This window comes from Mchenga conophoros, linkage group LG12 (assembly GCF_057382185.1).
Source record: "Mchenga conophoros isolate Kocher_MC1m ecotype Shallow Benthic linkage group LG12, M_conophoros_male_GT1.1, whole genome shotgun sequence".
Classification (NCBI taxonomy): domain Eukaryota; kingdom Metazoa; phylum Chordata; class Actinopteri; order Cichliformes; family Cichlidae; genus Mchenga; species Mchenga conophoros.
The window spans coordinates 16,284,143-16,311,868 of NC_140537.1; the positions used below are offsets into that span (position 1 = coordinate 16,284,143).

Here is a 27,726-nt window from a genome sequence, read left to right on the forward strand (position 1 = left end):
CTTCTAGGCAGGCCATGGCAGAAAGTGGCTGGAGATTTGTTCAACTTGAATGGCAGCAACTATTAATGAGCCCATATACCCACACTTTTGGAGTTTTGGTATTTCCTTGTAGACTTTATTTGAAATATCAAGCAAACTACCTGGTTTGCATTTGTCTTACATTCTTAAAATCTACTAAAAATTGTTTTGTTTCACTCTCAGCTGTCAGTTAGTCCTCAGGAAACCATAAACCACCTGTCATGGTCCTGGGTCGTTGACCCAGCGTTTTGTGTTTTGTGACTATTTCCCTCTGTTCTAGTTATTCTGTGTCCTCCCCCCTTGTGTCCGGTTCGGGTTCTAGATTTCCTGTTTTACTTTGTAGGTCTGTGTCTCGTTATGCCCATTAAGTTCCAGCTGTGTCCCCTCCTGTGTGCCATTTCCTCATTACCTGGTGTGTGTATTTATAGTTGGTGTCTGCCTGTGCTCCTCGTCGGCTCGTCTGCACTCATCCGTGTATTTCTGCGTATCTCTGCATTCATCTGCGTTCCATGGTGTCCTGTCTCTGCGTCCCTCTGCCCCGCACCCCCTTTGTACGGTCTCAGGTTTGCTATTTAGTTTCTCCCAGTTTAGGTTTCCGTTTGTAAAGTACTCATACCTCGTTGCCTGTTTTTGTCACCGCCACCTTTGTAAATAAAACATCACTCGTATCATCAGTTTGCTGCATCTTGGGTCCTCCTTTTCCTCCACACCACACGGCTCCCTCCGCCAGCCGTGACAGTACGAGCCGACCAAACATGGACCCAGCAGCATCCGCACCGTCCCAGGAGTTTCGGGAGGAAGTGATCGACAGCGTCTCCAGGTTGGTCAACCTGTGGCTGGAGCATGAGGAGGAAGAGCTTCACCACGCTGTAGAAGCTAGGCTACAGCAGCTGATGTCTGCTCACTGCTGGCTACTCGACTCTCTTCACCCGCTCGCACAGGACTTCATCCTTAACGAACTTCACCTCCACCCTCCAGCCGCTACCGCTTCCCAACCCAGCCCGGCGGTGAAGATTTTGCCCGGCCCGCCGGAGGTTTTGCCCGGCCCGCCGGAGGTTTTGCCCGGCCCGCCGGAAGTTTTGCCCGGGAGGAAGCGACGATCGCGCCGTCGGCGCGTCGCCCCACAGCCGGAGGTTGGGACTTCGGAACTGCCGGCTGTGGTGAGTGGAAAAGACACTCCGTCTGTTTCGCCAGCTCGCATGACTGTTTATTCCGGGGCTGTGTTTGTTGAGCCAGCTGCCCAGCCGGTAGCTCGGTTAGCTGCCCTGCAGCCGCTACCTCAGTTAGCCACTCAATCTCCACCTCCATTACAGTCACAGCCAGACCTATTAGACACCTTGTTACAATCCGTGGCTCAGTCAATAGCTCAGTTGGCAAGAGACTCATCAGCGTTATTACCAGCTCAGCCACCATCTTCACCAGCTCCGCCTGTACTACAAGTCCAGTCCATCCAACCGGAAAAGCACTGTTTTTCACCTGTTCATGTCAAGCAGAGAGACACACCACATAACGCAGTAGTCAGTCCGCAACAGCTGGCCAGCCCAGAGACTGTGACGCACTCCAGGGCCTCCCCAGAGGCTGGGTCCCAGCCCCCGGCTGACTCTGGACCCCTGGAGGTTAAGAAGCCAGCTGAGGACTGCATCCGGCTGTCGCTGCCTGAGCTGAGTCGATGCTCTGTGCAGCTGCAGTCTGCTTTGTGTTTGCCAGAGGCCCGTGCGCCTGCTGGTTCTGACCCGTACCTGCCAGAGGCCCGTGCGCCTGCTGGCTCTGAACTGTGCCTGCCAGAGGCCCGTGCGCCTGCTGGCTCTGAACTGTGCCTGCCAGGGGCCCCGGTGCCCACTGGTCCAGAGACTGTTTTCGCTGGGGGGCCCGAGGAGCCCGTCCAGCCTCCTGTCTCGCCTGCTGGGGGGCCCGAGGAGCCCGTCCAGCCTCCTGTCTCGCCTGCTGGGGGGCCCGAGGAGCCCGTCCAGCCTCAAGACTCATCAGCTGGAGGTTCAGGAGAACCTAGCCAGCCTCCTGTCTCGTCAGCTGGGAGGCCCAAGGAGCCCGTCCAGCCCCAAGACCCATCATCGCCACCAGCTGCAGCCTCTGTGTCTCCATCCTCGCCAGCTGCGGCCTCTGTGTCTTCACCCACGCCGTCGCCTGGTCCAGCCACTGCTTCACCCACGCCTGGCCCGGCTTCAGCCTCTGCTTCTGCTTCAGTCTCGTCTGGTCCAGCCTCTGCTTCTGCTTCATCCTCGCCTGGTCCGGCTCCAGCCTTCGTGTCTTCAGCATCGCCTGGCCCGGCTCCAGCATCCTCGTCAGCATCGCCTGGTCCGGCCTCTGCTTCAGCATCCTCATCAGCTGCCTCGTCTGGTCCAGCCTCTGCTTCGGTCTCGTCTGGTGCTGCGACGGCCACGCCACCTTCGGGTCCCAAACTGCCGCCTCGACATCGGCGGTCATCTGCCAGGCCGCTGGTGGAGCGTCATCGTCACTATGGACGACCTCCTAGACGCCGCCGTTGCTGTCCGCACGGTCGGCCGCCTGAACTGTTTCCTCGTCACCGCCGTTGCTGTCCGCACGGTCGGCCGCCTGAACGGTTTCCGCGTCGCCGCCGCTGCCGTGTGCACGATCGGCCCCCTGAACTGCCTCCGCTCCGCCACCGCTGCCTTCCACTCGGTCGGCTTTCGGAGCTGTGTCGCCGACGTGGCCGGCCTCAGAAGATAAACTGTCCTGGACTTCTGAGCTGTGAGCCTCTGGGCCGGCCTCCTGAACTGTGTTTTGTCCTGGTACTCCAGCATGTGTGTTTTTGTTTTGGACAATTCCCTCGGTCCGCTGGAGCTTGTTTTGTTCGGTGTTGGTCCCTCCGTCCTGGGCCCCCGCCGCCCGCCCTGGGTTGGTCGTCTGTTTTTGTTTTGGGCTGTCTGGAGCCAGCCCTTGGAGGGGGGGTACTGTCATGGTCCTGGGTCGTTGACCCAGCGTTTTGTGACTATTTCCCTCTGTTCTAGTTATTCTGTGTCCTCCCCCCTTGTGTCCGGTTCGGGTTCTAGATTTCCTGTTTTACTTTGTAGGTCTGTGTCTCGTTATGCCCATTAAGTTCCAGCTGTGTCCCCTCCTGTGTGCCATTTCCTCATTACCTGGTGTGTGTATTTATAGTTGGTGTCTGCCTGTGCTCCTCGTCGGCTCGTCTGCACTCATCCGTGTATTTCTGCGTATCTCTGCATTCATCTGCGTTCCATGGTGTCCTGTCTCTGCGTCCCTCTGCCCCGCACCCCCTTTGTACGGTCTCAGGTTTGCTATTTAGTTTCTCCCAGTTTAGGTTTCCGTTTGTAAAGTACTCATACCTCGTTGCCTGTTTTTGTCACCGCCACCTTTGTAAATAAAACATCACTCGTATCATCAGTTTGCTGCATCTTGGGTCCTCCTTTTCCTCCACACCACACGGCTCCCTCCGCCAGCCGTGACACCACCAAATGCAAATTTCAGCATCAAAGTCACAGAACCACTAAACTTATTAAAATTTAGCCTCTACAACACATGAATGTGTGGACAAAACTTAAGCATACACACAAATCGCTGATATGTGAAAAACCTTTTTGATGCGTGTGGAAAATATCTGTGTGTGAGAGAAAACAGACCTCAAACCACTGAAAGAAGCATGTCTGCAGACATAAAGATAATGAAGAGATGCTGCTGCTGGGAAAGTGTACGAAATAAAAATCATTTCATCCATGCATATGTGTGTTACTGAGATGAAGACACAAACATGTGAACGTCTCTTTCTAGAATGGCAGATTATGAAGTCAAAGAGAAAAAGACTTCAGTATGAAAACAGTGTGCCTGCCCAGCATCCACACTTTTGAAACTCTGTAATCTATTAAATGTGTGTGCTGCGATGTTATTTCGCAGGCAAAGACATACTTTTGAAATTGCACTTACATCTTAAAGCATTTTCATGCTTTTCATGTTTTGGTTATTAAATGTGACTGTTTATCTCTTTACTTTTAAAGAAAGATAGGGCATTGTAACACTTGAGATCAAAGCTGGGCTGTATGCAGCTACCTTGGATCTAAATGGACAGAGATCAGGTTAAAGAAGTCTGAATTCAATAGTCAGAAGATGCTTTGACTGAAATATATGAGGCCCAGTCATGCTTTATAATCTCATCTTTTTAGAAATCTCTTTAACTAGCAGCATATCTAGTCTTGTCCAAGATATGCTAATATGTAAGAATTTGTACCAATGTGAGACGAAATGGAGCTCAAACCACTGAAACCAACGTGTCTTCATACAGATAATGAAGACTAACGAAGAGATGATGAAAACATAACATAAGATAAAATGGTGCGTTTTTATCTGTCCAGATACTTATGGCCTAAACCAGCGGTCCCCAACCTTTTTTGCACCACGAACCAGTTTATGCCCGACAATATTTTCACGGACCTGCCTTTAAGGTGTCGCGGATAAATACAACAAAATAAAACTAGTACCGGTACCGAAAAAAAGAAGATTTATTCATAACACACGTGAAAAGACCCAGGAAAACCGAGTTAACGATAAAAACGATAACAAAATAACACTGAAAACCGATAAAAACCCTGAAAACCATACATTTCACACCTGAGCCTCAACTCTCGCGGCCCGGTACCAAACGACTCACGGACCGGTACCGGTCCAAGGCCCGGGGGTTGGGGACCGCTGGCCTAAACTGTATTTTGTGTGGATGGTTTACACGTAGGTCTTAGATGGATTAACAATTATGGTAGCTACCTGTTAAGTCAATTGTTGAAAACAATGTAAAAAAGAAAAAGTTGTGTGAGAGTGTGCGCAGTCACTCACACACACACGCGCGCGCGCACGCGCGCGCACGCACACACACACGCGCACGCACGCACACACACACACACACACACACACAGACACACACACACACACACACACAACAGACAAATATTCTGTTTTTTATTTGAGATTCCTGAGTTTAGACATTTAAAACACATAATTCCACTCTTCAAGTGGTTAAAGAATATGAGCTTTCAATATTCATTCAGATTTTTTGTCATTATTTTTGTCATTAGTCAGCTTTTTCTAATGTATGTTTAAAAGATATTCAGCTACTTTCCAGCTTTGAAACTTCTTCTTCTGTGTGAATTTTAACTTTCTAACTGTTAAGCACTTTGACTTTCAGGGGACTGATTCTGTGTATTTCAGCTTATTCTCTAATTTATTATGACTTTAGGTTGCCGGTCCGAGCCCCGGCTCAGACAGTCTCGGTCGTTGTGTCCTTGGGCAAGACACTTCACCTACCGCCTACTGGTGTTGGCCAGAGGGGCCGATGGCGCGATATGGCAGCCTCGCCTCTGTCAGTCTGCCCCAGGGCAGCTGTGGCTACAACTGTAGCTTGCCTCCACCAATGTGTGAATGTGAGAGTGAATGAATAGTGGTATTGTAAAGCGCTTTGAGGGCTCCCGAAAAGCTCTATATAAATGCAATCCATTATTATTATTTATTTTATTTTTATGGTGCACAGTGGCTGTGGTCCTTATGGCCAGTATTGGGTTACATCAAATGTAGTAGACTAATTTGCATTTAAGCTCATGATGCTTAGATTAATTCACTGAATTACACCCCTATGCCATCTGTATACAGTCTAGTGTAAAGATAATATACACTATACAGTGTAGGAAGTGGAAATCAGGCAAGACAGAATTTCTGTACTTTTGTAACCAAAATATAATTTTATGTCTGTTAAACTGTGTTATCTTTGACATTGATGTAGATTCGGGTAAAGAGATGGGAACAAACTGTGTGTTTTTGTGACAGGCTGCTAGTAATGAAGTGTCTAAAAACTGGTTCTTTGCTAAGTTATCTGTTGTGCGTAGACACAGCACTGCTTCATCGCATAAGTGAGGTGAGTTTTCTATGATTCATAGGTCAATGTCAAGTGGCTTAACAAACAAAAGAAAACAAATATGCCTCTAAAAGTGTGTGTGTGTTTGCACCTCCCTGAGAAATTAGTATTGGCATCAGCATAAAGAATGTAGACCTCATTAATTACAACAACAGCAAGCACTGATACATAGTGCTTATTTACAACAAATCTTTTACAGTGCTGACAGTTTGGGGCTTTTACTGCCCTCTACATCTGGTTTCATAACTGCCTATCTCTTGTATTGAAGATTATTTTGTTTGACTACATTGGACTTTTCATTAAACTCAAAAATCTTGTACAGTAAAGCTGCTGCAGATTCAGATATTAGATTTGTGATACATATTTAATATGTCTGTGAAGGTTCTCAGTCATCCAGGTCATCGCAGTCAAAGGAGCTTGCAAAGAAAAGCGTCTGGACTTCTTTAAGTTAGTTGAAGACGTTTCACCTCTCATCCGAGAAGCTTCTTCAGTTCTAAGGTCAAATGGTGGAGAGTCCCAGATTTAAACCTAGTGGGAGTATCCCCCCACTAGGTGCGGCTCTGGATCGTGGCAGAAATCGTGGAAATCCAGATGGTAGCCAGTGATAGTACTTTTTGTCTAATAAGTGTTACTGTGGGTGATATTTGATGCTTCTCCTCTGTTGTTCAAACATTCAAAAAATATGTATCTGCGTGATGATGTGGGGGGATACTCCCACTAGGTTTAAATCTGGGACTCCCCACCATTTGACCTTAGAACTGAAGAAGCTTCTCGGATGAGAGGTGAAACGTCTTCAAGTAACTTAAAGAAGTCCAGACGCTTTTCTTTGCAAGCTCCTTTGACTACATATTTAATAACTTCCAAGATTCATAGTGAAAGCGTGTTCACGACGGTTCCTAAAATTTTAGGAAATTTGAGAAATTTTAGGACTTTATTGCCAGTAATCATATCATATTTAGGGAATAGCATAACTGGTCCTCAAACTTGACACAGTAATGTTGTTTCTTGTGTTACCTAAGTCCTTCAGTTATCTTTAAAATGTGCAGAGGCAAAGCCATCAAAAGACCTTGGTTTGTGTGGGAGAAAACAAGCTTCTCAACGAAGGTCACGTTTTTCATCACTGACAGTTGAAGCCATCAAATGTTGGTGCGGCTCTGGATCGTGGCAGGAATCCTGGAAATCCAGATGGTAGCCAGTGATAGTACTTTTTGTCTAATAAGTGTTACTGTGGGTGATATTTGATGCTTCTCCTCTGTTGTTCAAACATTCAAAAATATGTATCTGCGTGATGATGTTTTTTTTCTATAATAACGATGTAGACTCACTAACAAAGAAAAAAGAAAGAAAACACCAGCTGCTATGTGTTCACCTTGGATTCATTGAGGACAATAAGGGAATATTGGATGTTTTGGTTTGTGTTAACCAGTAGCCAAGCAACAACAGTCAGTAAGTGTAATGTCTGGTTTGTGCTGCCACATATTTCAGACTGATGATGGGGTTCATGCTTTAGCCCTCAGTGTTAAACTGTGCGACATCCACCCTTTCGCACTTCTCTCACATAGCTCTGTCAGCCTTAAAACTGAAAATGTCAACGTATTTGACACTATACCCAGAGACTTTAAAGTTAAACATTGACCAAGTCAAACCCAGACTCACCATGAGATAGCCTGACGGAAAGGCCGTCAAGCTGAAGTATGTTCTGTGTCCATGAGATGTGACTGTAAATTACAATCCAAGTGAGTGTGACCAGTGTTTCAAAGTTGACAATGCGTGAGAAAAAAGTGTGCCGAGGCTGAGAAAACATACAAAGCGCCTCGACAAAGTGACAGCAGTATGATTCATAACCGTCATCTAGTGCTGCTTGATGTGTCTTCTTGAAATATCAGCAAGCTGACACATCTCAGCAGGTGTTTAACTACACTTCTGAAACATTTTACATTTCACACCATGTCCTTACCCTTGTGAATGTGGTGGAATAACAAGGCCATGAAGCTAGAATGTGGGGCCACATCTCCCATTATTCTAGTCTGCCTCCATTTGTTTTAAAATCTTGAAAATCTTTTTTCAGTGGTAGGGTAAATGGTGTCATGTTAATTGTGTTTTCTCACAGAAGATGGCAGCTGAATTCAATGCATCAGTGCAACTGGCCTTAATGGATAATGGATGGATTCTGCTCTGAATGGGCCCGTGTCAGTGCAAGGCGAGTGAATCTGTGCAGGACTCTTGAATCCATAAAAGAAGTAATTAAGAAAGAACTGTTGGCTGCTACACAGGGGAATATTGCATAGGTGGCTCTCAATTATGCTCCGGGGCTCGTGTGAATATTGCACAATTGAAGATTTAAACAATAAGTTCCATACCTCTAACATACACATTTTTTCCCCAGCCTCAGCTGTGAAATCACGCCCTGGCCCTCAAAGCAGGAGCCTTTGTGAATATCATTCATAGCAATTTAATTAGCTAACTTTCTCTTCAGTGAGAGGAAGGAGTGCTCCATTAGTTTGTTCCAGCTCATTGTGAGAGGAGTCTTTACATGAAATGACGAGAATGCCGCAATTTTGCGGAGTGATTTATTTTCTCCACTTTTATGAACGTCAGCATTGCAAAGGTCACTTGCTTAATATGTCGCTACATCATTCTAATGCCACAGGGCGGCCCCTAATGCTGCGGGACGTTACACGAAATGGACAGTGTGAGAATGCCGTGGACATCATGGTAGACTTCGGTGGTGAAGAGGAGTAATGGAGAGAGCAAGAGAAAAGACAGGAGGCGAGGGCAAGAAGCGAGGACGGGATGGTAGATAAATGATGAGGGGGCAAGGAAACTTAAGAGAGAAACGGAAAAGGAGTGAGAAGAAGAGAGAGAGCGTCATGGAGGGTGCTACAGGAGGAAGGGGGGTGGCGGTTGCAAAGGTACACAGTATTCCTGGGTGAAACCATCATTACTATGAGCAATGGTGGCAGTCACTGGCCATTACCTTAGCCATCCACTGTCATAAGCAGAACATTTTTCCAGCCTGCCCTGCATGTCAGGGTATACGGCGAGCAGGCTCTTGCATGCTGAATGTGTCCTCTTTGCTTTCTCCCTCCCTGAGCTGGAGACCCATACTAGGTGAGTACCGTATCAGAGGAAGGGACCTGTCAATAGATCCTGTGTGTGATCAATACGGTCTTTCACAGCTTCCCCTCCTTGTCCTTTTCATCCTTCCTTCTCCCCTAGCATCTTTCATCCCCAAATGTGAAAGGGATCAGTAAAATAGGATGACAAAACAGGCACTGTTTGTCCTGGTAAATCTGTCTAATGATTTTCTATACTGTAAGGTGAACTGGCCGAAAATTACTCCCATTCACTTTGAGCCTAGTATAGAGTGTGACAGTGCAGCTGAAATGAGGGCCGGGTAGTGGGGTTTAGATTAGCCTTTTATAGCGGAGTGAGTTCTCTAGGTTCTCTATCAGAGGCGGGAGTGAGTGGCGGGGCTTTCTGCTCTTTGAATACTGTCATGATGTGGGCATTAAGACTCACTCCTGCAGAAAGGTTCACAGAGGTGCTGAATGAATGCGCATCATAGAAGTCAACTACAAGGCCTCTTTTTCTCTTTATCGCTCGTCTTTAACTCTGCTCATAAAATAGCTACTTGCGTTTTTCCCTCTATTTTCCATATAGAGGAATTTAAAGCAGAAGAAACGAGTCGTATGTTTTATATAGCCATACCTTACTTAATAACCAGATTGTCTATACAGCAGCTCTAAATATCTTTACAGTAAGTATTTATGTTGCTTCATATTGAGTATTTAAGTCTTACTATTGTAAAATTGGAACTTGTATCACCTACAAAGTGTGTGAAAGGATTAGTCACTGTTTTTCCCTATCAATATTCAACATTTAGCACCTGGCGCCAAGCATAGGGATGATTTAGGTACGTGAGAGTGGAACGCTTTTTTTTTTTTTTTTTTTAATCAACATTGCATTCACATAGCCAAAGGAAGGGCTGAAAAAACTCAACATTCATTTTTTTTCCTCTCCTTTTTTAGCTATATTTGCCCAACACGCCATGCTGGATTGAAATTGTGACTTGAAATATTATTCTGAGCTAATACCAATATTCTATTTGTATGGTTTGAAATTGAGTTTAAAATGTCAATATAACTTCAAAAGCTGAGCTGTTAACAGAATATACCCTTCAACTTTTGTTTTGTTAAGTGCAATTTTTAAAAAATGCGTTTGTGGTACAACTTGTCTTTGTCGAGATGAACACATAATAGGAGGAAATATTAATGCATTTTATTATAATGTGATTTAAAAAGGTGTTTTTTCTTATTAATTTATAAAAGTATTCTCTAAGATATGAAAGGAGCCCAGGCTGGCACGCCTAAACTCCACAGGCAGCTCATTTACAAACTTTTCAAGCTCTGACAGCAGAGGCTTGGTTACATGCAAGCTGAGCATGTGCAGCAGCCTGCAGAGCTCTGCAGAAGACGTCCAGCTGTGCTCCAGGCCGTGCAATGAGTTTGCAATTAGTCTAAGATATCGTTTTGTTGCATATTCTTATTATATGAGTGGGAGATAATATGTGTGCAGTGTAAATGGGTGTTTCCTGCAACACAAACAGAGAACAAGGTGAAATGAATATTAAACTGATGGACAATAACTAAAGGGAAACCATTAAAAACAGATGGTGAACGACTTCTAGCTTCTGGCCATAAACCATTTGCCAAGAATGTCACGAAAAAACCATAGGATAGTTTCCACCTCAAGAGTTCAACTTCATTGATAATGCATATGAAAAGAAAGAGTGATGGTACCTAATAGCTTTGTAAGACCCCTTATGGCAGCTAACAGCCCTGTGAACCCACCGGAAGGCATTATTTTTCTCATGCTGTAACTAGGGAAGGGCTGATTGTCTTTCATGCTCCATCCTGTCAGAGCAAATGAAGTCAAACGGAGGCTTAATTACAGCGATAACTTGTTGCCCTGCGGCTAAAAAACATCTGATCACTAAACAGCTGGGAGGAATTTTCTATTACTTGATGAATGCGTAATTGGGTCCAGGGTGACTGTCAAAGAGCAGTTTTCTTTAAGTACAACAAGGCCTCCTGCTGTGGGATTTCTCAGTCCTAAGGGTGTGTGTGAGATTATATTGTGTTTTGCAGTTTTATGATTTAGTACGGCTTGTACCATCCATTAGCTGCAGCTACTGTTGTGGGTTCACATTATTCTTCCACCAAGGCAAAAGCTGAGGTGGATGTATGCGATCAGAGCCATCTTTCTGTCTGTTTGTTCCTAGTAAGATTACACAAACCTGTCAAAGTGAATTTAATGAGCCATGAACGTAGAGCATAAGCCGAAGAGGATCCTACTAAATTTAGGCGTAGATTCAGATCGCTTTTAAAAATGCACAATAGGGTATTGACCTTGGTGGATCTTGATCTTTGTGAGTGCCCTTATAGGATCAGTACAGTACACACTGCACAGACACACTGTAAAATTTAACGTGCCTAAAATGGCTTGACTCTCGGCTGCCTGTGAAGCTTTCCTACAGTGTAAGAAGCTGCCTGAACAAAATAGTAAGCAACCTAATAACAAGTTGTTTGCTTGTGGCAAAAGATAGAACATGCCTTTTTCCATTTGGCTCTGTTCAGTGCAAAGCATTAGATTTTTCTGTACATTATTTCCTTCTTTTTTCTTCTTTTTTTTAAATGCACAATAGCGGTAGGTGCTGCTAAAAAAACATGGAAGGGTGGTAAAGGTGGTTGTTTGCTGTGTAGGTGGTAGTCTTGAACTCTTGAAAGGCTTCAGAGCATTATAGCTTTTGAAGGTAATTGTTGTAATTAGACATACTGCGAGATCTCAAGTTCTGGAACCTCCCGAGTCCTTCTGTCTTGATAGAAATGTAAGGACAAGCATGAACAGAGTTGTGAGTGATGCAACTGTGGATAAAAAACACAATACAGTACATCAGAAAGCAGAACTTAGATTTCTCTATCTCCATGTTATCTATCTATCTATCTATCTATCTATCTATCTATCTATCTATCTATCTACCTACCTACCTACCTACCTACCTACCTACCTACCTACCTACCTACCTTCCTTTCTATCTTAGAGTGAATATGTGTTTCTGTATGGACACTTTGAGGATTTAGGTAGTTTAGTCTTTCAAAGGGTTTTCTGCCCCCAATTGTGCTGCTTCTTTCTTCCTCTGCAATTTTGTGCATCTTTTCTTTTCTATTCTTTGTGTGTGTCCCCCAGCACTTTTTTATTTCTCTCAAACAAATGTGAGATCCTGAACTGAGCAACATGTCAATAGCTGTGTGTGCTCAAAAAGTGGCCGGCTGAGCTACTCTTTTTTTCTTATGATTGCCAGTTCCGATGAAGAGGGGTCATGCAGACATATATAGAAAGCAGTGACTGCAGATATGCACTGGTCTGTGCACATATTTTTGCTAAGGGGTGAGGGTTTAACAAATTTATCTTTCATGCCAATGGATATGATCACAAAGCCAATGTTATCATGGTTGTATTGCTGTCTGCTGATTATTATTATCCAACGATTCATACAGTTTCTTGACCATCAATCCATTCATTGTCTTCCACTTATCCAAGCGAGGGGTTTGGAGATTATCACAACTGTCACAGGGTTAGAGGTGGGTTTATGCCTTGGACAGGATGCCAGTCCATCACAGTGCTAACACAGAGAGAAAGACAACCGTTCACACTCACATTTACACCTACGGCCAATTTAAAATGTTGAAATTTGGACTAAATATCTACTCCAAAGACTCCAGAGTCCAGACAGGTCCAAGGCAGCTGGCAGGTTTGAGGAAAGGACCTTCTCACTGTGAGGCAACAGTGATAAACACTGTGTCACTTTACCTTCTGGTTACCATCATTTGAATTATTGCTTATTGCTTATTATAATTTGCTGTGCAAAGAATACATAAATACCTCAGTAATAGCAATAATATGGCATACAGGCATACACGCACACACACAGCTTTCTACAATAGTCTTACCTATTATCACAGCAGTTAGCTGAAAGCATTTTTTCAGATTGCATCACATTTTCCTGAAATGCTCGAAGAGCGTGCTGATAAACAAAATGCACCATATCTATTGATTGGATCTACTGATTGGTTGTCCTAGAAGCGTAGTCTTTTACCAACAGGTTACGGATTTTCTCATTTGTAGCAGCAGGCCCCCACGCCTTCCTCATAACACCCTCACTGTGTTTCTGTTAGGATCCGAATGCAAAGCTATTACACACTGGAGGGTTTGTCTCAATCACACTGAATGGCTATGAATTTTAAATGTGGGATTAGGGCCTACAGAGAAGCAGGCACATGGGAGAGACTCAGTCAGTTGAGTGCTAATTTTATTTTTTATTCATTTATTTATTTATTTATTTTCATAAAAACAGCTCAGCCAACACATTGTTAACAGGAAAGATGCATTGCTTATGCTTTAGTCCTTCAGCTGTTCTCCCAAATCAAACCAAAGCAGGCACAAATGCTCCACAAGCAAAGAATGTGATGATGACAAACATTTCTTTTCCTGTCGTGGAGAATCAGAAAATATATTAAGTAAAAATTAAAACAGCAACAGATGCAATCTTGCAAGAGAAATGTCCTTTATTGCAGAGGAGCTGAAGCACTGAGCCACCCCCACAGGGGAATGACCAAAGATAAAGACCTTTTTTCTGTTATACAATATTCAAAACAAGTAAACATTCTTGGAGCTTGGAAGCAATTTGTCATTATCTTATGATATTTACTGCACATCAATTTTCCCTTATCTTAGAGATTCTCAGAAATGGAAACATGTTCTTGGCAGTTGGACGCAGTAACATTTCCTTTCATTAACTCTCTTTAAGCATAGTCCATTGAGTTGAAGTGACCGAGGAAGGAATATGCTCGTTTCCTGTTATTCCCCTAACTGCATTCCTTCCCCAAATTATTTTAGCACATCCACAAACAGAATATGAAAATATGACCATACATGGAAAAGATGAGTATTGAGAAACATAATCATTGTTGAGGATGAAAAACGTGTAAAACTGTTGTTGGTCAAAAATATATTGCTCAAGGATAATGCTACATTTAAATCAAAGTCATGCTTTCAAATATCTGTTAAATTCAAATCAAAAGAGTTTATTGTTAGTGGTTCTTTGTGTGAGTCAGTAAAGTTTGAGATATGGATTGAATCTTGCTTTATTTTGTGTATATTCTGTGATATTGGGGGTAAGATGAATTCCTATGTGTTGTATATTTTCTGATGATTCAGTTAATTGTAGAGCTGTGGTCTTTTTGAGCAATAACTAATCTTTTTTTTTCATCCTTACTGTTGTTTTAGATGAAGACAAGGAAGACTTATCTCCATATGAACCTGTTGCACCCAACTGGCACCCCGACACAAGCCGTTTGGCTTCCATCTCTTCAGGTATCACAACACTGATCTTAACAAAATGATGAATTTATAATAATGCCCAGATTTAAAATTTCTTAGGGGATTTTGATTTCCGATTTTTTTTCAGCGTTAACATGCCAGGTTTGTTGATTATGATTTTGATTATGATTATGATGATGGCATATGGCAACAAAAATCTACTTTTCTTTAACCCAAAATATTATTTTTTACATTAAAATAATTTACTAAACTAAACTAAACAGCTCCTGAAATGCCGTAAGTTGCAGGATTTTCTCTTACTTAAACAACTGAAAACTGTACTATTGGAGTTTCTGTACACCCATCATTACCTAACAAAAGCAGTGTATATGCAATAGATATGTACAACAAAACTAATGTCAGCTACATTCACAGTTACATCATTTTCCAGTATGTTTCTAACTTCACCAGGCACACAATTCTTCTGTATTTACTCGTTTCTATAATTTTCCTTTTATTTGATCCTTGATCCTTTGCTCATACCGAGGCTGCTAGCTTCTGGCTGACTCTGAGCGCTGGATAGCTTTAGCCACTTTTCCTTTGTTAGCGTCTTTAAAATGTCCATTCTAGATCAGGTTGATTTAAGTCTTTTTAGGTTTGTTGTTACAAATGTTTTACTGGTGGTCTCTTCATAGTTTACTTGCTCACAAGTATTTGTTAGTGTAGGTGTGCATGTTGTACATGCAAGAAAGAGACTGGCTCATAACTGGACATACATGAGCCACCTGTCCTGGCTGAGAATGCAGAACACTGAATGATTGTGGTTCCTGATTGGTGTCTAATAATAATAATACTGGAAATGTTAGGTTAATAGCTGTTCTGGAGAGAATGCAATATAAGTTTAATAGGGCCTAAAAAATGTGCAGTGGGCTACTCGTTCCTCATTGGCCATCTACCAGTTATCTGTCCTTGCCTTTGGATAAATTGGGTGCTTATTGTTTAAGCTGTCCAGCATACAGTGGTTTTTTTGGCTGTGTGTGCTAAAGTATACACTTTCAGTGCACCACCCCACAGCTATTGATTGTGCGTTCAGTTTGATTTCCTCTTTGGTTTACTAATTAAACAGCCTGGCCCTCAACAGAAGAGCTTTAGCTTCTCTAATGCACTAGTTACTATGGCCACTCTATCAGTAATCAGTGCAGATCTTAAAAGACACCGATATAATAATAAATGCATTGCAGAGAAGCATGCATTAGTATAGACGTTACTTGACACAAAAGGATTTCTGTTTAATGCTGGAGCTATAGGCTACACTCACTTGAAAATTCAGTCATATTCTTTCATTCAGTTCTGACAGAAATTTCCAGATTATGTTCCTTTTCGGGGGTTTTTTCTTTTTAGCCAAAAGCTATCTACAAACACTGAAGACTGCACATTTTCCTTTTCTCTTTGCTGATGTATCTTCCTTTGTTTTATAACTGGGAGGTACAAGAAAGACACGCTTTTTGCATAATCCCCTTAGCTTTAAATCAGTAGTGCCTTACTTGTTTTTGAAAATAGGTTTGTTTGATATATTGAAAAAGCGAGACCAGAATATATAAAAGTGCTGGCTTTGATTAGTTTGGAGTTTTTAGAGATGATAGAAAACTGCCTTCCCTGTTTTAAGTACATCTAAAAAATTCTGAAAATGCATACTTCTGCCAAGGCTGCACAAATCTCAAAATTTGTTACTTTAATAGTAGAAAATGTGACTGAAACATGCACACATGTTTATGGTTATATGAAGTCATCCTGATTTATTATTGGTTTTAGTTTGGCTTTAGATTAAAAAAAATGAAATCAAGCTCATGACAGTTGAATTATGATATTTTCAGTTTATGTTGTTCTTGCACCTCCTATAGGCAAAATACCATTAAATATTAATTTCATCTATATAGCACACATTCACAACAGCAAGGTTGAGATGTTGCAATATTATACAAAGCTACCCAACAATTCTGTGCGAGTTCGTTGAAGAATGTTGCAAAACAAAATAATAACACTTGTCAGACTGGTGGGATCAATAATGGGAGATCGGAATCAGTTAAACATCAAAAAGTATACTAGTAATGCTGCAAGCCTTTGCTCAGGCTTGGCTTCACTTTCTGATGTAAAAAACGTTAGAAAATTAAAGCTAAAAAGGTAATCATATTTATGATATCATAATGACAATAAAAAACTATGTCGATATGAGAGTCAAGAGTCAATCAATTACATGCAAAGAGTAATGCCATTTTGGTTCAAATTTAGTAATTAGAGTTTAAAAAGGGGAGGGTGTGAATAAGGGGTCTTTGCTTGTCTTTAGGTCACAACAGCATTAAATTTCACTAATCATGGTATGAAGTACAGAATAACTGAGAAGGGGGTATAACTTAAGAGGGAAATGGAATTTAAAAATACAAAGTGCTAGAACAACTCTAAAAAGTATGTCTATCACTATAGCAGGAATTAAATTCTGGATCAGTCTAACAGAAGAAATTAAAGAAAGTAACAACATAAACCAGTTTAAAATGAAATATAAAAAACACATTTTTAACAAATATAAGAATGAAGAAAACAGGGTTAACCCAGGGCGGTAATGTTGTTCGTAATAGTGTTTTAGTTTGTTTGTCTCATAATTTGTGAATCTGCAAACGTTACCACTTTATTTGTTTTGTTTATTTGTTTGTTTGTTTTGTTTTGTCCTTGCTTTACTTTTGCTTCATATGTTGTTTGTTTAATTGAAGGCTAAAAGAAAATTATATCAATGAGAGGTAAGATTTGAGGAGGTAGGGACTAATAAGTGTTTACTTACAAACAAAAGAATGGAATGACATTTTGTAATGATTGTGAAGCCACATGCTTAAAATAAAATTGAACTGAACTGAACTTGAAAAATACCGCAAAGGAAAAAGTAACTGAAGAAAATTGCCATTAAAAAATGAAGTTTTAAATCACTGTAGTGCGTGTGTGTGTGTGTGTGTGTGTGTGTGTGTATGAAATACTATTCGGTTGAGTGCTAATTAATGGAACTGCGTGTCAATTCCATTAATTAGCTTTTTGATTTACTTCCTCACTCATCCCACTGTTTGTCATTTTCCTCTTTATCATTACAAGGTACTTAATTTTGTTTACTTAAATATCATTCATTTAAAAACTGCCGGCATGAGGAATCATGAAATTGAGTCTGATTGTGGTGTGAGTCTGTTAAAGCATGTGAATGTTTTTCATAAAAACATAAATAAGATATAAATAGAATATCAACATCCAGCATCAGCATAAACATGTGCTCTGTGAATGGGGTCAGCCTACTGGCTGACGCTACACATAGCTGTTACATGATGCTTTGCTTGAAGTCAAATGAAACTCAGAGTTTTGTTTGCTAAATAAAATAACTTTGTTTACCAAATGTTTATCATATCTAGTTCATTGTTCAAGCAAGAGGAGCCAAATATAAAAGCACGTAGACTGAAGAAAATGTTCAATTTTAATGAAAAATATAAATATATATAAAAAATTTGGAGGAATTACCTGAAAAGAGACATGCAGGGTGCATGCATACAAATTGGGAGATACACACAGGGAATCATAAAAGAGAAAAGAGAAAAACACAAAGAGGGTGAAAAAAAAAACCAGGCTCATGGCCATCACATTTCTGCCATCTTCCTAGTTGTTTAATATTCATGGTTCTGTTTTAATTAGCTTTATTATTATAATTTAGAAACCCACAATATTTGTTTGAGTCTATAATAATAACCAAGAAATCTGCCTCTGTGTTCATGTTTTTTGATTCAAGCTCAAAGAGTACACAGTGTTGTCATTCAAGTCATGTAGACTCATTACTAATTGTGATGTTAACCACAGTTGGAAGTAGAAATAACCAATCTCAGCTCACACCATGAAAACAGTGTGACTTTAATACATATATAAATTATTATTAGCTTGAGAATTTCCCAGTTTAAACACTTATGGCTAATTAATAATAATATTGTACAATTAAATATACATTGATTCGTTTTTAATTATGTCTTCTAACTAACTGATGAATTCTCATAAATTTAAAATTATTTCACTAGTGAGGAATGACTGCTGGTCTGTGGAAGCCATGATGTTGCCCTGCGATCTTGAATACAGTGGGGAAGATAGACATTGTTGTTCCACCTAATCGTGATTCATGTAAGTAGCTAGAGAAGATGGTACAAATTTCAATTTGTGTATGGACTTCAGATTTAGGATACGAAGGATCCTACCTATATTTTTTTAATCTTGGAAGGGGGTCCAAAAATACAAAAAAAGACAGCAGGTGAGGGAACTGACTGGAGTTAGTAAATAAAATCTTATCCTCTTCTTTTTTCCTCACTTAAAGCCTCATTTCCTGAACTGAATTCAGGGCTGTAATACTCAAAAACTTTTATAAACAGACTTATTTATTCCCAATATTATGACAATTACTTATTTTTGAGCAAATTAGACATTCGATCCTCACATCTGCCAGACTGCTGACAACAAGCTAGCTAAACAAACAACTGGTTATAAGCTCACATTATTCCAGCTAATGTTAGGCTCAGATATCCTAAAAATCTTATAAATAGTATGATCACATTCTCACATTGTATGAGAAAGTGTCAGAGTCCAACAATGTTAGTGCAACTTCAAAGAAAGTTTTACTAATGTCGGCTAACAGAGGCTAACAGCAGCTAACAGGGGAAAGAACAGCAGCACTTTACCTATAGAAAAGTTCAAGATATCCTTAACAAATCACCTCAGTGTCACTGTTAGTGGACAAAAGTGAGATTCACTGACTCACTGACTCGTATTGGACTACTTCCACAAAGTTTTACAGCCTCGAGAGCAAATTGGCATAGACTCATATTGACAGCTGAGGTAAACTGCAGACTGACAGCCTCACTGCAGATGAACAACAGCCAGAGTTATCTGTCCTACAGCAGCTGCCGTAGCAAGGATTATGCACCTGAATTGAGGGTAAAAAAAACTCTCATTTGACGGGTCTGCAAACCACTGACATCTAGTGGAGAGATTTTCCCGTAATGTACTTTTAAGAGTGATAACTTGTTGTGAGCTAATTCTTTTTTGTCAAAAACATAATAAAACACACAAGGTTACAAAAAAATGAATGAATAAAGAAAGAAAGAAAAGTTAACAGCTTAGAAGTCCAACTCCCTTCCTGAAAGAAAATACAGTACAATGCACCTAGACATATTAAGATACAACAGGGACTCATTACTCTATCCATTTTGCTTCAGCTGTTTCCTCTACTCGCTTCAAGGTGAAATATTGGATTTGCTCTCGAAAATCTGTTTAGCCACAAGCTTTCCTCATTATTTATCATTTCTGAGGGCAGGGTAATTGATTGTGGCACTGACATAAAACCACAGGCAAACAGATAAGTAATTACACACTTCTTTTATGGAAATACTTCTCCCTTTGATTGCTAAACCAAACAAAAGTATTCATAATCATGTCTATAAATGTTCAACTATATAGAGACTTGGGGAATATATGATATCTGGTTAGGATTGTTCTCAGATGAGAACAGGGAAATCTACACCCTCCAAGAGGAAAGGTAGAAAATTGAAAAATAATCTCTGCTATTTTAAAAGTTTTTGTGTGGAAGGGAGATAAGGGACATAAGTGGTGCTAGAATAAAAGAAGAATTCTGTACTACTATATGCACTCACACTGAATTAAAATGAAACAGAACATATGGAGACTGTTTCTGCATTGCCCCGAGTGATACCTGGAAAACTATTTCACACAAGCTGCTCCTTTTAATGGGACTGTGTAGTCATAGCCTGATTTTGCATATCTTTGAATGCACATGCAGTTTGCTTGCATTGTACACACAGAGACAAAAAAGACAAAGAGCAAATAGCAAATTTAATCCTGTGGGATCTGTCCCTTGAAATAAGGTCAGTGACTATACTTTTGCGTGTCCATATTTCTTTTTCAGCAACAGTGATGACAATGTACTCGAGTAAGGTTTCATCAGAAACACAGAGATGAATTGTGCTCTTCTTGCCCTGGCTTTGCTGGCACTGTGCACCTGCATCAGCAATGTTTCATCACCTTAGTGCTCAGCACAGTTGCATCTCAGGCTGAATAAAGTGTCCTTGTCAACACCAGTCTCTTTGCTGTGATGGCAGTATGGTGGCATTTACTAAATCCTCCTTTCCTCCGCTGCCATGCACCTTTCATCACAAAAGAGGGATGGTGATTATAGGTTAGTACTAATTTGTAACGTGACAGGCTATAAGCATGCCTCATCACAAAAAAGCATATTTTGACTTTGACAGTTTTTGCTGATACTTTAAGGTGGACATAATTATTGCGATGTCACATATAGAGATGGCACGATACCACTTTTTTATGTCCGATACCGATACCGATATCATAAATTTGGATATCTGCCGATACCGATATGAATCCGATATAGTGTTTTTTAATCAACAAAACTGTTTTTTAAAATATCTTGCTGCATTTTGCAAGTCTGCAAGTTCATACTCAAGTTTAAAACAACAACTACACTAAAGCTATTCTGTTATACCTGTATACAAAAAAAATATTTCATAGTTCAGCAATACTGATCAATCTAATAAACTTAAACCTACACCATCCTCCCTATTCTGGTATTTTAAAGAGTACTTAGCGTAAATATTAAGCAACCTAACTAATAGGGTTCCAACTCCCAGCAACAACAAAAATAAATAAATAAAAAATAGGGAACCACCCCTCACGCTCCACCTCATGATGCTTAATCGACGTAATCAACCTTAATTTGATGCAGTGTGAAAAAAAATGCACAGAAATCAATTATTTTTCAAGAAATATTAAATAGATTCAACATCTTTCTTCAACAAAATTGCAGACTGCACAGATGGTACCTTCCCAAAGGAAAAAGTACTATAGCTTACTAGGGTATATATATTAGACTTAATAGTCACTATATACAGTAATTGACTTCTATTCATTTTACATCAAATTAAAACTTTGGGTGTCAGATAATTATTTATTAAAAGCTCGACATTTTAAATGAGAATAAGAAAGAAAAGTATGTCTTTGTGCCCCCTTTTCCCAGTTAATGCCCTATCGGCCCCCCTGGCTAAACTTTGCTAGATCCGCCCCTGCACAGTTACCAGCCGTCAGCTACGTAGAAAAAGATCCTGGTGTAGAAAGTAATATTAAATAAATTCTAACAACAGCTTATCAAGCTTAAACGTGCTGCTGTTGTTCAGCCGCTGGTTTCCTCTTTCTGGTGCAAAGTGGGCCAAAAACAAAGACGGACTCGCGACAGAAAAGCCGATCAGCTGATCATTTAAGCAGTTTCACGATTGAAGTAGCAGCCGGAGAGCGAGAGGCAGTCGCTCGTTAAGCTTAACGCAGGAATGCTTTACAAACATTCAGAGATGGACTTACACACTTGCTTTACTTCTCTCGGGGATAACTTTGTCGGAGATGAAATGCCAGGTTGCTAGCGAAGCTCCAAATGCTATCCAGACCACCGACAGGTCCCGCATGCCACAGCCGCTCTATCACGTGATGCATACTGCTCCGACATGCTAACGTTCTGAGGTGAGTTACGGCGTGTTGCAAGTTTTGTGAGGTGCTTTCGTGATATTTAATGGATCGGATTACATTTTTTATTTTTCTCCGATATCCGATCCAGTAATTTAGGTCAGTATCGGACCGATACCGATACGTAATATCGGATCGGTCCATCTCTAGTCACATATCATGTACTGGAGCCCCCTCGAACAAAAGATGGTTGTCAGTCACAAGGTAGGGCAGCCAAGATGAAGCTTACCCTGCACGTTGTATTCAGAAAGACAACTGAGACCATAAACTCATCATGAAATCTTTATCTTTATCGCCAAGGGCGATCGTGGCTCAAAAGTTGGCAGTTTGTCTTGTAATCAGAAGGTTGCCGGTTCCAGCCCCGGCTCCAACAGTCTCAGCCGTTGTGTCCTTGGGCAAGACACTTCACCCGTTGCCTATTGGTGCACCCCAGGGCAGCTGTGGCTACAATGTAGCTTGCTATCACCAGCGTGTGAATGGGTGGATGATTGAACGTAGTGTAAAGCGCTTTGGGGTCCTTAGGGACTAAGTAAAGCATTATACAAATACAGGCCATTTACCATTTGAGGTTATAGATCAAGTGGGCAGAGGGGTAATTTTCCTGTAGACAACCATACAACTTAACTTCTTTGCAACCAGAGCAGTCTCCCCCTGGTGGGCATTTCCTAGACTACAGGCTTAAGTCACTTTGATGTTGGCTTTTGGCTGACAGTAAGCTTATTGTAAAAAATTATAGTGGGGGAAAAAAGACAGTATAGTGATCAAATTAATTAAAAATAATGCTTTTTAAATGTGCCAATGAGGAAATTAGGTTAGCAATAAAGTTCTTCCTTGACCTTATCACTGCTTTAAAGATACATCTAGTTATATTTAATGTGACACAGCATAGCTTGGCATAGTTTAACTTTCCTCATCCAGCTGATACAAACATGCTCCCTGTCACATCCATCAAGTTCAGTGTCAGATAGATTTTGCCACATTTTGGCGCAGAGACCAGGTCTGGCTCCTGCAGTCTGGTTTCTGTCACAAGGTATGATACCTCCCCCCTGCACACCTGTCCACATTAAGCTTAAACAGTCAGGTTATTGGCAGATATTTTTCACTCCTATGACTAATGACACAGGCAATGCTGTCAGTTCAGGGCAGAGGTTGTGGTTACCTCATGAAGGAGATGATATATTGAAAGGGAGCCAGGTTTGTATAGGGGAGCAGTGGAAGTGTTCCTTTGTGGAGCAGGAAAGCTATGGAAAGTATTTTCCTTCGGGAGTGCTTTCGACAGCTTCAGTGAATGCAGTATGGCCAGCATTCAAGTCTGGTGATGCTAAACTTGTATTCTTAACCTGCTTAGTTGGTAGAAACTCATAGTTGTGAAAATGTGTGAAAATTTGCAAAAAATAAAATAATTATCCGAGCAAAATGCTTTAAAGAGAAGTTAAAGAAGGAATATAAGTCCCCTACAGACATGCACTCTTCTGATGATTAATTTTCTATTAATCATCAAAAATTTCCTGCTTGATGTGGATGAATGTGCTTTTCTGGAAAAGGTTACACCACCTTAGCAACCCAGTATCGTGGGAAACCGTGTAATAGACACGCTGGTCTACCGGGTCCATTTCACGCTTTGCATCTCCAAAACGTGAAATGGACAGGCTTGCAGAAGTTGCATTACTATATGCCAAATTTGCATTACCAGCAGGGGGAGATAATATATTTAAAGCCGCAAAGTCGGTAGTGAGCAAAAAAAACTCATATTAAGTACATTCCAGTGTCCTTAATTGTCAGAATCGATTAAGGTATATACATATACATTTACATGTATATGTATATACATGTAAATGTGTTAATAATTTCTGTTTAAACACTTTAAACACCGTGATTATTTTCATGCTGAAATAAAATATCTCCCTCTTCAGATTACTGTAACTTACTACAAATTCTGCATTTCTGAGGAAGCTGAGTAATCTTGTCCCAGTCATGTCTGATACGGGATTTAAGCTGTTCAACAGTTCTGGGTTGTTCTTTGTTGATGACAGAGATGCTGGCCTTTGAACTGAATGCTGATAACAACCTGGATCCTTTTACTTTGTAGTCTGGAGGAAAGTGTCCATGTTTTCCAAAAACAATTTTCACTTTTGGTTTTGTCTGGCCACCAAACCGTTTTACGCATCTCCCCAGTTCATTTTAAATGAGCCAAAAGAAGACAGCAGTGTTTCTGGATCATGTTCACATGTGGCCTCTTCTTTGCATGAAAGAGCTTTAACCTGCCTTTGTGGACAGCACAGTGAACTGTGTTCACAGACAGTAATTTCTGGAAGTGTTTCAGAGCCCAGGAAGTGATTTCCATGACAAAATGTACTTGTTTTTAATCCAGTGCTGTCCAAGGGCTCATGGACATCTAGTACTGATATCTGGCCTTCTCGTAGGGCAGATGTGTCTCCAGATTCTCTGAATCATTTGATGCTATTATGTCCTGTTAATGGTGAGATATTCAAAGTCCAGCTCAGTGAACCTTGGCTGATCTTTACTTCTGAGAAACTTTGCCTCTCTCAAACTCAATCATGCTGCCGACCTGTTTCCAATTAACCTAATTGGCTGATAAATCTTGCTTCAGCTGTTTCATTTTTGTACAACTTACTTTTACAAGCCTTTTATTCTGCCCTCAGCTTTTTTAAATGTGTCACTATCATCAAATTTAAAATGGCCAAGATTTTTATGGAAATACAAACATTTCTGAGTTTAAACATTTGATATATTTTCTATGTTACATTGTGTTTAAAATATGTCTTTATGAGCTTTGTAATTCATTGCATTCTGTTTTTCTTTACATTTTACAGTGACCCTGTGCACAGTGACCCTGTCACCTTTAGTATACCAGAAGGATGCATGATGAATGCATTAACAGCTAACTGGGCATGTCTCTCCTGCCATTGTTTTTGAAAATTCCCCCAAACCTAAGTTTCTCAAATTACAGTCCACAGTGGCCCTTTCTATTGACGTTATAACAATAAGAGAATTCACTTTCATGCATCCACAGTTCATGTCAAACTGTGACAGACGCGTTTGTATTAAATTTCATCTCTTTTGTCATTTGACATGTAACACTGAAAAATATGGCCGCTTTTAGGAAATGTTAACAGCCCAGTCAATAATGGTTAAACAGTTCTTTTTTTAATTATACTGCTGATAGAAGCAGTCAATTCCTCTGAAAAGACACATTTTCTAATTGAAAATCAAAATCTAACTTAAAGTTAGATGTACATTTTTGGCTTCATAAACTGGCACACCTTGCCCTAAATACTAATCTCACGGGAAGAAAGCATTTGCTATTAGACACCCAAATTTGCTTCTGTGAGAAAAAAAAATCATAAGTATTGATATTTTTTTAACAGGAGCTGTAGTTAGTTTTTAGCTTCCAGCTGTTAACAGAAGTCTTTTTCGAGAGTGAGACAGCTGGGTGCATTCACACATTGTGGCACAAGAGCTGTAACACCATTAATTACTTCCTTAGTAATAAGAAGAATTTTTTTCTCAGAAACTGCATGGATTGGGATTTAAAAGTAACTGACAATGTGAACATCACTTCAGACAGGTGAGCTGGCATGCAAACCTCCAGTTTATAAGCTACAGTATCATAATTATAGTTTGATCTGTCAGTATGTGTCACACGATTCAGTGTCAGATTTTACGCATTGCGCAGAATATGATGCAAGTGTTGTAGCTCGTTCCTTCACTGTGGTCGGTGTGTCTGAATTAAGCTGTGAAGGACATTGAAGTAAGCATGAACCTCTGAATGACAGAATGTCCTCACTTTGCCAGCAATGATAGGGCTCTCAAAAGCCCTTTTGAGATATATCATCGTACCATAAGTTATGCAACATAATATATATTTCAGCTAATATTTAGAGTGGCTGAACAAGTCATTAGGCATGAGAGAAAGTGATTAATCAGTTGCAGCTCTGTTTTCTATGGCAGCATCTGAGCTGAAAACAATTTCTGTGACAGAAAAAAAAGCTTGTGCTACAAAATTAAAGGATGTATAAAGGATGCACTTCACAGATGCTATCAGGTCAACAACAACAAAAAGACTGAGTAAATATGCAAGATGTGTAATAACAATATTATTTAAGCACAATCATCTGCATAATAAACTAGTCATTATTCATCTTACACCTGCTCTGATTTTTTTGCTCATCTGCTCTAAATCTGACTTGAGACAGATTTAGTTTAGCACATCATGAGCAAATCAGTCAATGCTTTACACTTTTCAAACTTTTAATTTGAAGTCATAAATTGCCTTACTTGTAAAACATATTAACCGCATGATCTTTAGTAGAAAGCTTGGACACAAAGGTACATCGGGACTTACATGCACATAAACAGCAGTATGTGCATGCAGTGGGTTTTTTTTGTCCCTAGAAGGATCTTCATCATCAAATGATAGGGGAAGCTAAGTGAGTCTTACCCTGAGGAAATCTGTTGATAATCAGTTTTCCATCCAAATCCAATCCTCTTTGGGTCTCTAAGAGTTGAGTCCTAAGTAATAAGAAATGCATACTTTCCCTGTTCTAATCAAATTCTGCTTAGCACCACGGGGAATCTAGCAAATCAAAGAAAGAGGGGGGCAACAGGAAGACACTTTTTTATTTGTTTATCAACCCACACTTACCAGTAACAGACAAACAAATGCTCCAGCAAGTTCTGCTAGTTCAGAGTTGGAATCTGCTTCTGCCGATATAACTGTTTTAAGGACACTTACTGTACCTTTCAACCTGCTGATCACTATGCTGATTAAAGCTGCAACAGATAACGTTTTCTTTCCTATACCAATACAGGCTCTGTACATTGAACCAGAGTTGTGATCCATAACCTCTGTTTTCTCAGTTACAACTCCAAAGACCTGTCCTCAGATCAATAAGACACCAGGTGCGAAGGTGGGAGAGAGAATCTCCTCTCCAAAGCCCAGATGAATGGCGTATCACACACAGGATGCAAAGATATCATTGACCGTAACTGTTAATATGCTCCTTGTGAAATATATTCTGCTCTCAGTGACTCGGTGGTGAGTTAATTAACTTATTAGGAACAGAGGGTAGCAGCGAATCCTGCACTGAGAGGTTCCTGCAGGAATTAAGTTTAACATCCCTTAGTTAGACCTTGTAACTCTCTGCACTAAGCCTCTCACCTCTCGGCTCCGTGGGCCTACCATCCAATTAAATCCAGAAAGCTGTTTCTACAGCTGAGAAAAAGGGAACGGGGCAACAGTCCTGCTCAGCATGCTGTTGAAATGTTTGACATTTTCACATTGTCCTCATACACCCTATAACAATTACTATTAGATACACAAACACTAAGTAATGGTGGGTGAGGTGGGGGGTGTTAGAATGTATCTTTGCATGTGTTTGTTAGTGAAAGATTCGTTTTGTGCACGCTTGCTGTTGTGCCTCCATGCATATATATTACTTTGTTTATATGCTTCATTATTCTGTGTGGATTTTCTAATCAGTTCACCCTCAGTCCAGCCAGAGCTTGTCTCTCTCTGGGTCAGTAATGAGAGTTGTTGCAGGCACACTTATCAGATGCCCTTTTTAATAGTCAGCGTTTTATTAACAAGTCAGAAATAAATAACAGTAAACAGCAATGTTTCAGTTTGTTAGTAAGTTTTGTTATTGCCTCCTTGTGTGCTGGTAATGACGACACAAGAAGATTCTTGATACAACATTGGCCAGGCTGACCTAAATACACTTTTGTTAGACTTGAACAAATTCTGCATCAGAGCCAGTGAAGACTACAGGAGGTAGACTCAAGGGTCACTGAGCGTTTTCATA

The 27,726-nt window shown here is 40.7% G+C and overlaps 2 protein-coding genes across 5 annotated transcripts in view; both read left to right on the plus strand.

Moving 5' to 3' along the window:
• Positions 1 to 27,726, plus strand: part of LOC146562361 (GDNF family receptor alpha-2-like) — a 73,109-nt gene that overhangs the window by 5,957 nt on the left and 39,426 nt on the right. For all 4 annotated transcript variants that reach the window (XM_085294053.1, XM_085294055.1, XM_085294054.1 and 1 more), the window contains exon 3: positions 14,258 to 14,344. In XM_085294053.1, the coding sequence (XP_085150179.1) occupies positions 14,258 to 14,344 (87 nt within the window). The remainder of the gene's footprint in view (positions 1 to 14,257; positions 14,345 to 27,726) is intronic.
• LOC146562362 (uncharacterized) lies at positions 774 to 8,650 on the plus strand. The gene is made up of 4 exons (XM_085294638.1): positions 774 to 1,178; positions 1,425 to 1,766; positions 1,806 to 2,892; positions 8,559 to 8,650. Exons 1-4 carry the CDS (start codon positions 774 to 776, stop codon positions 8,648 to 8,650), a joined length of 1,926 nt encoding a protein of 641 aa, XP_085150764.1.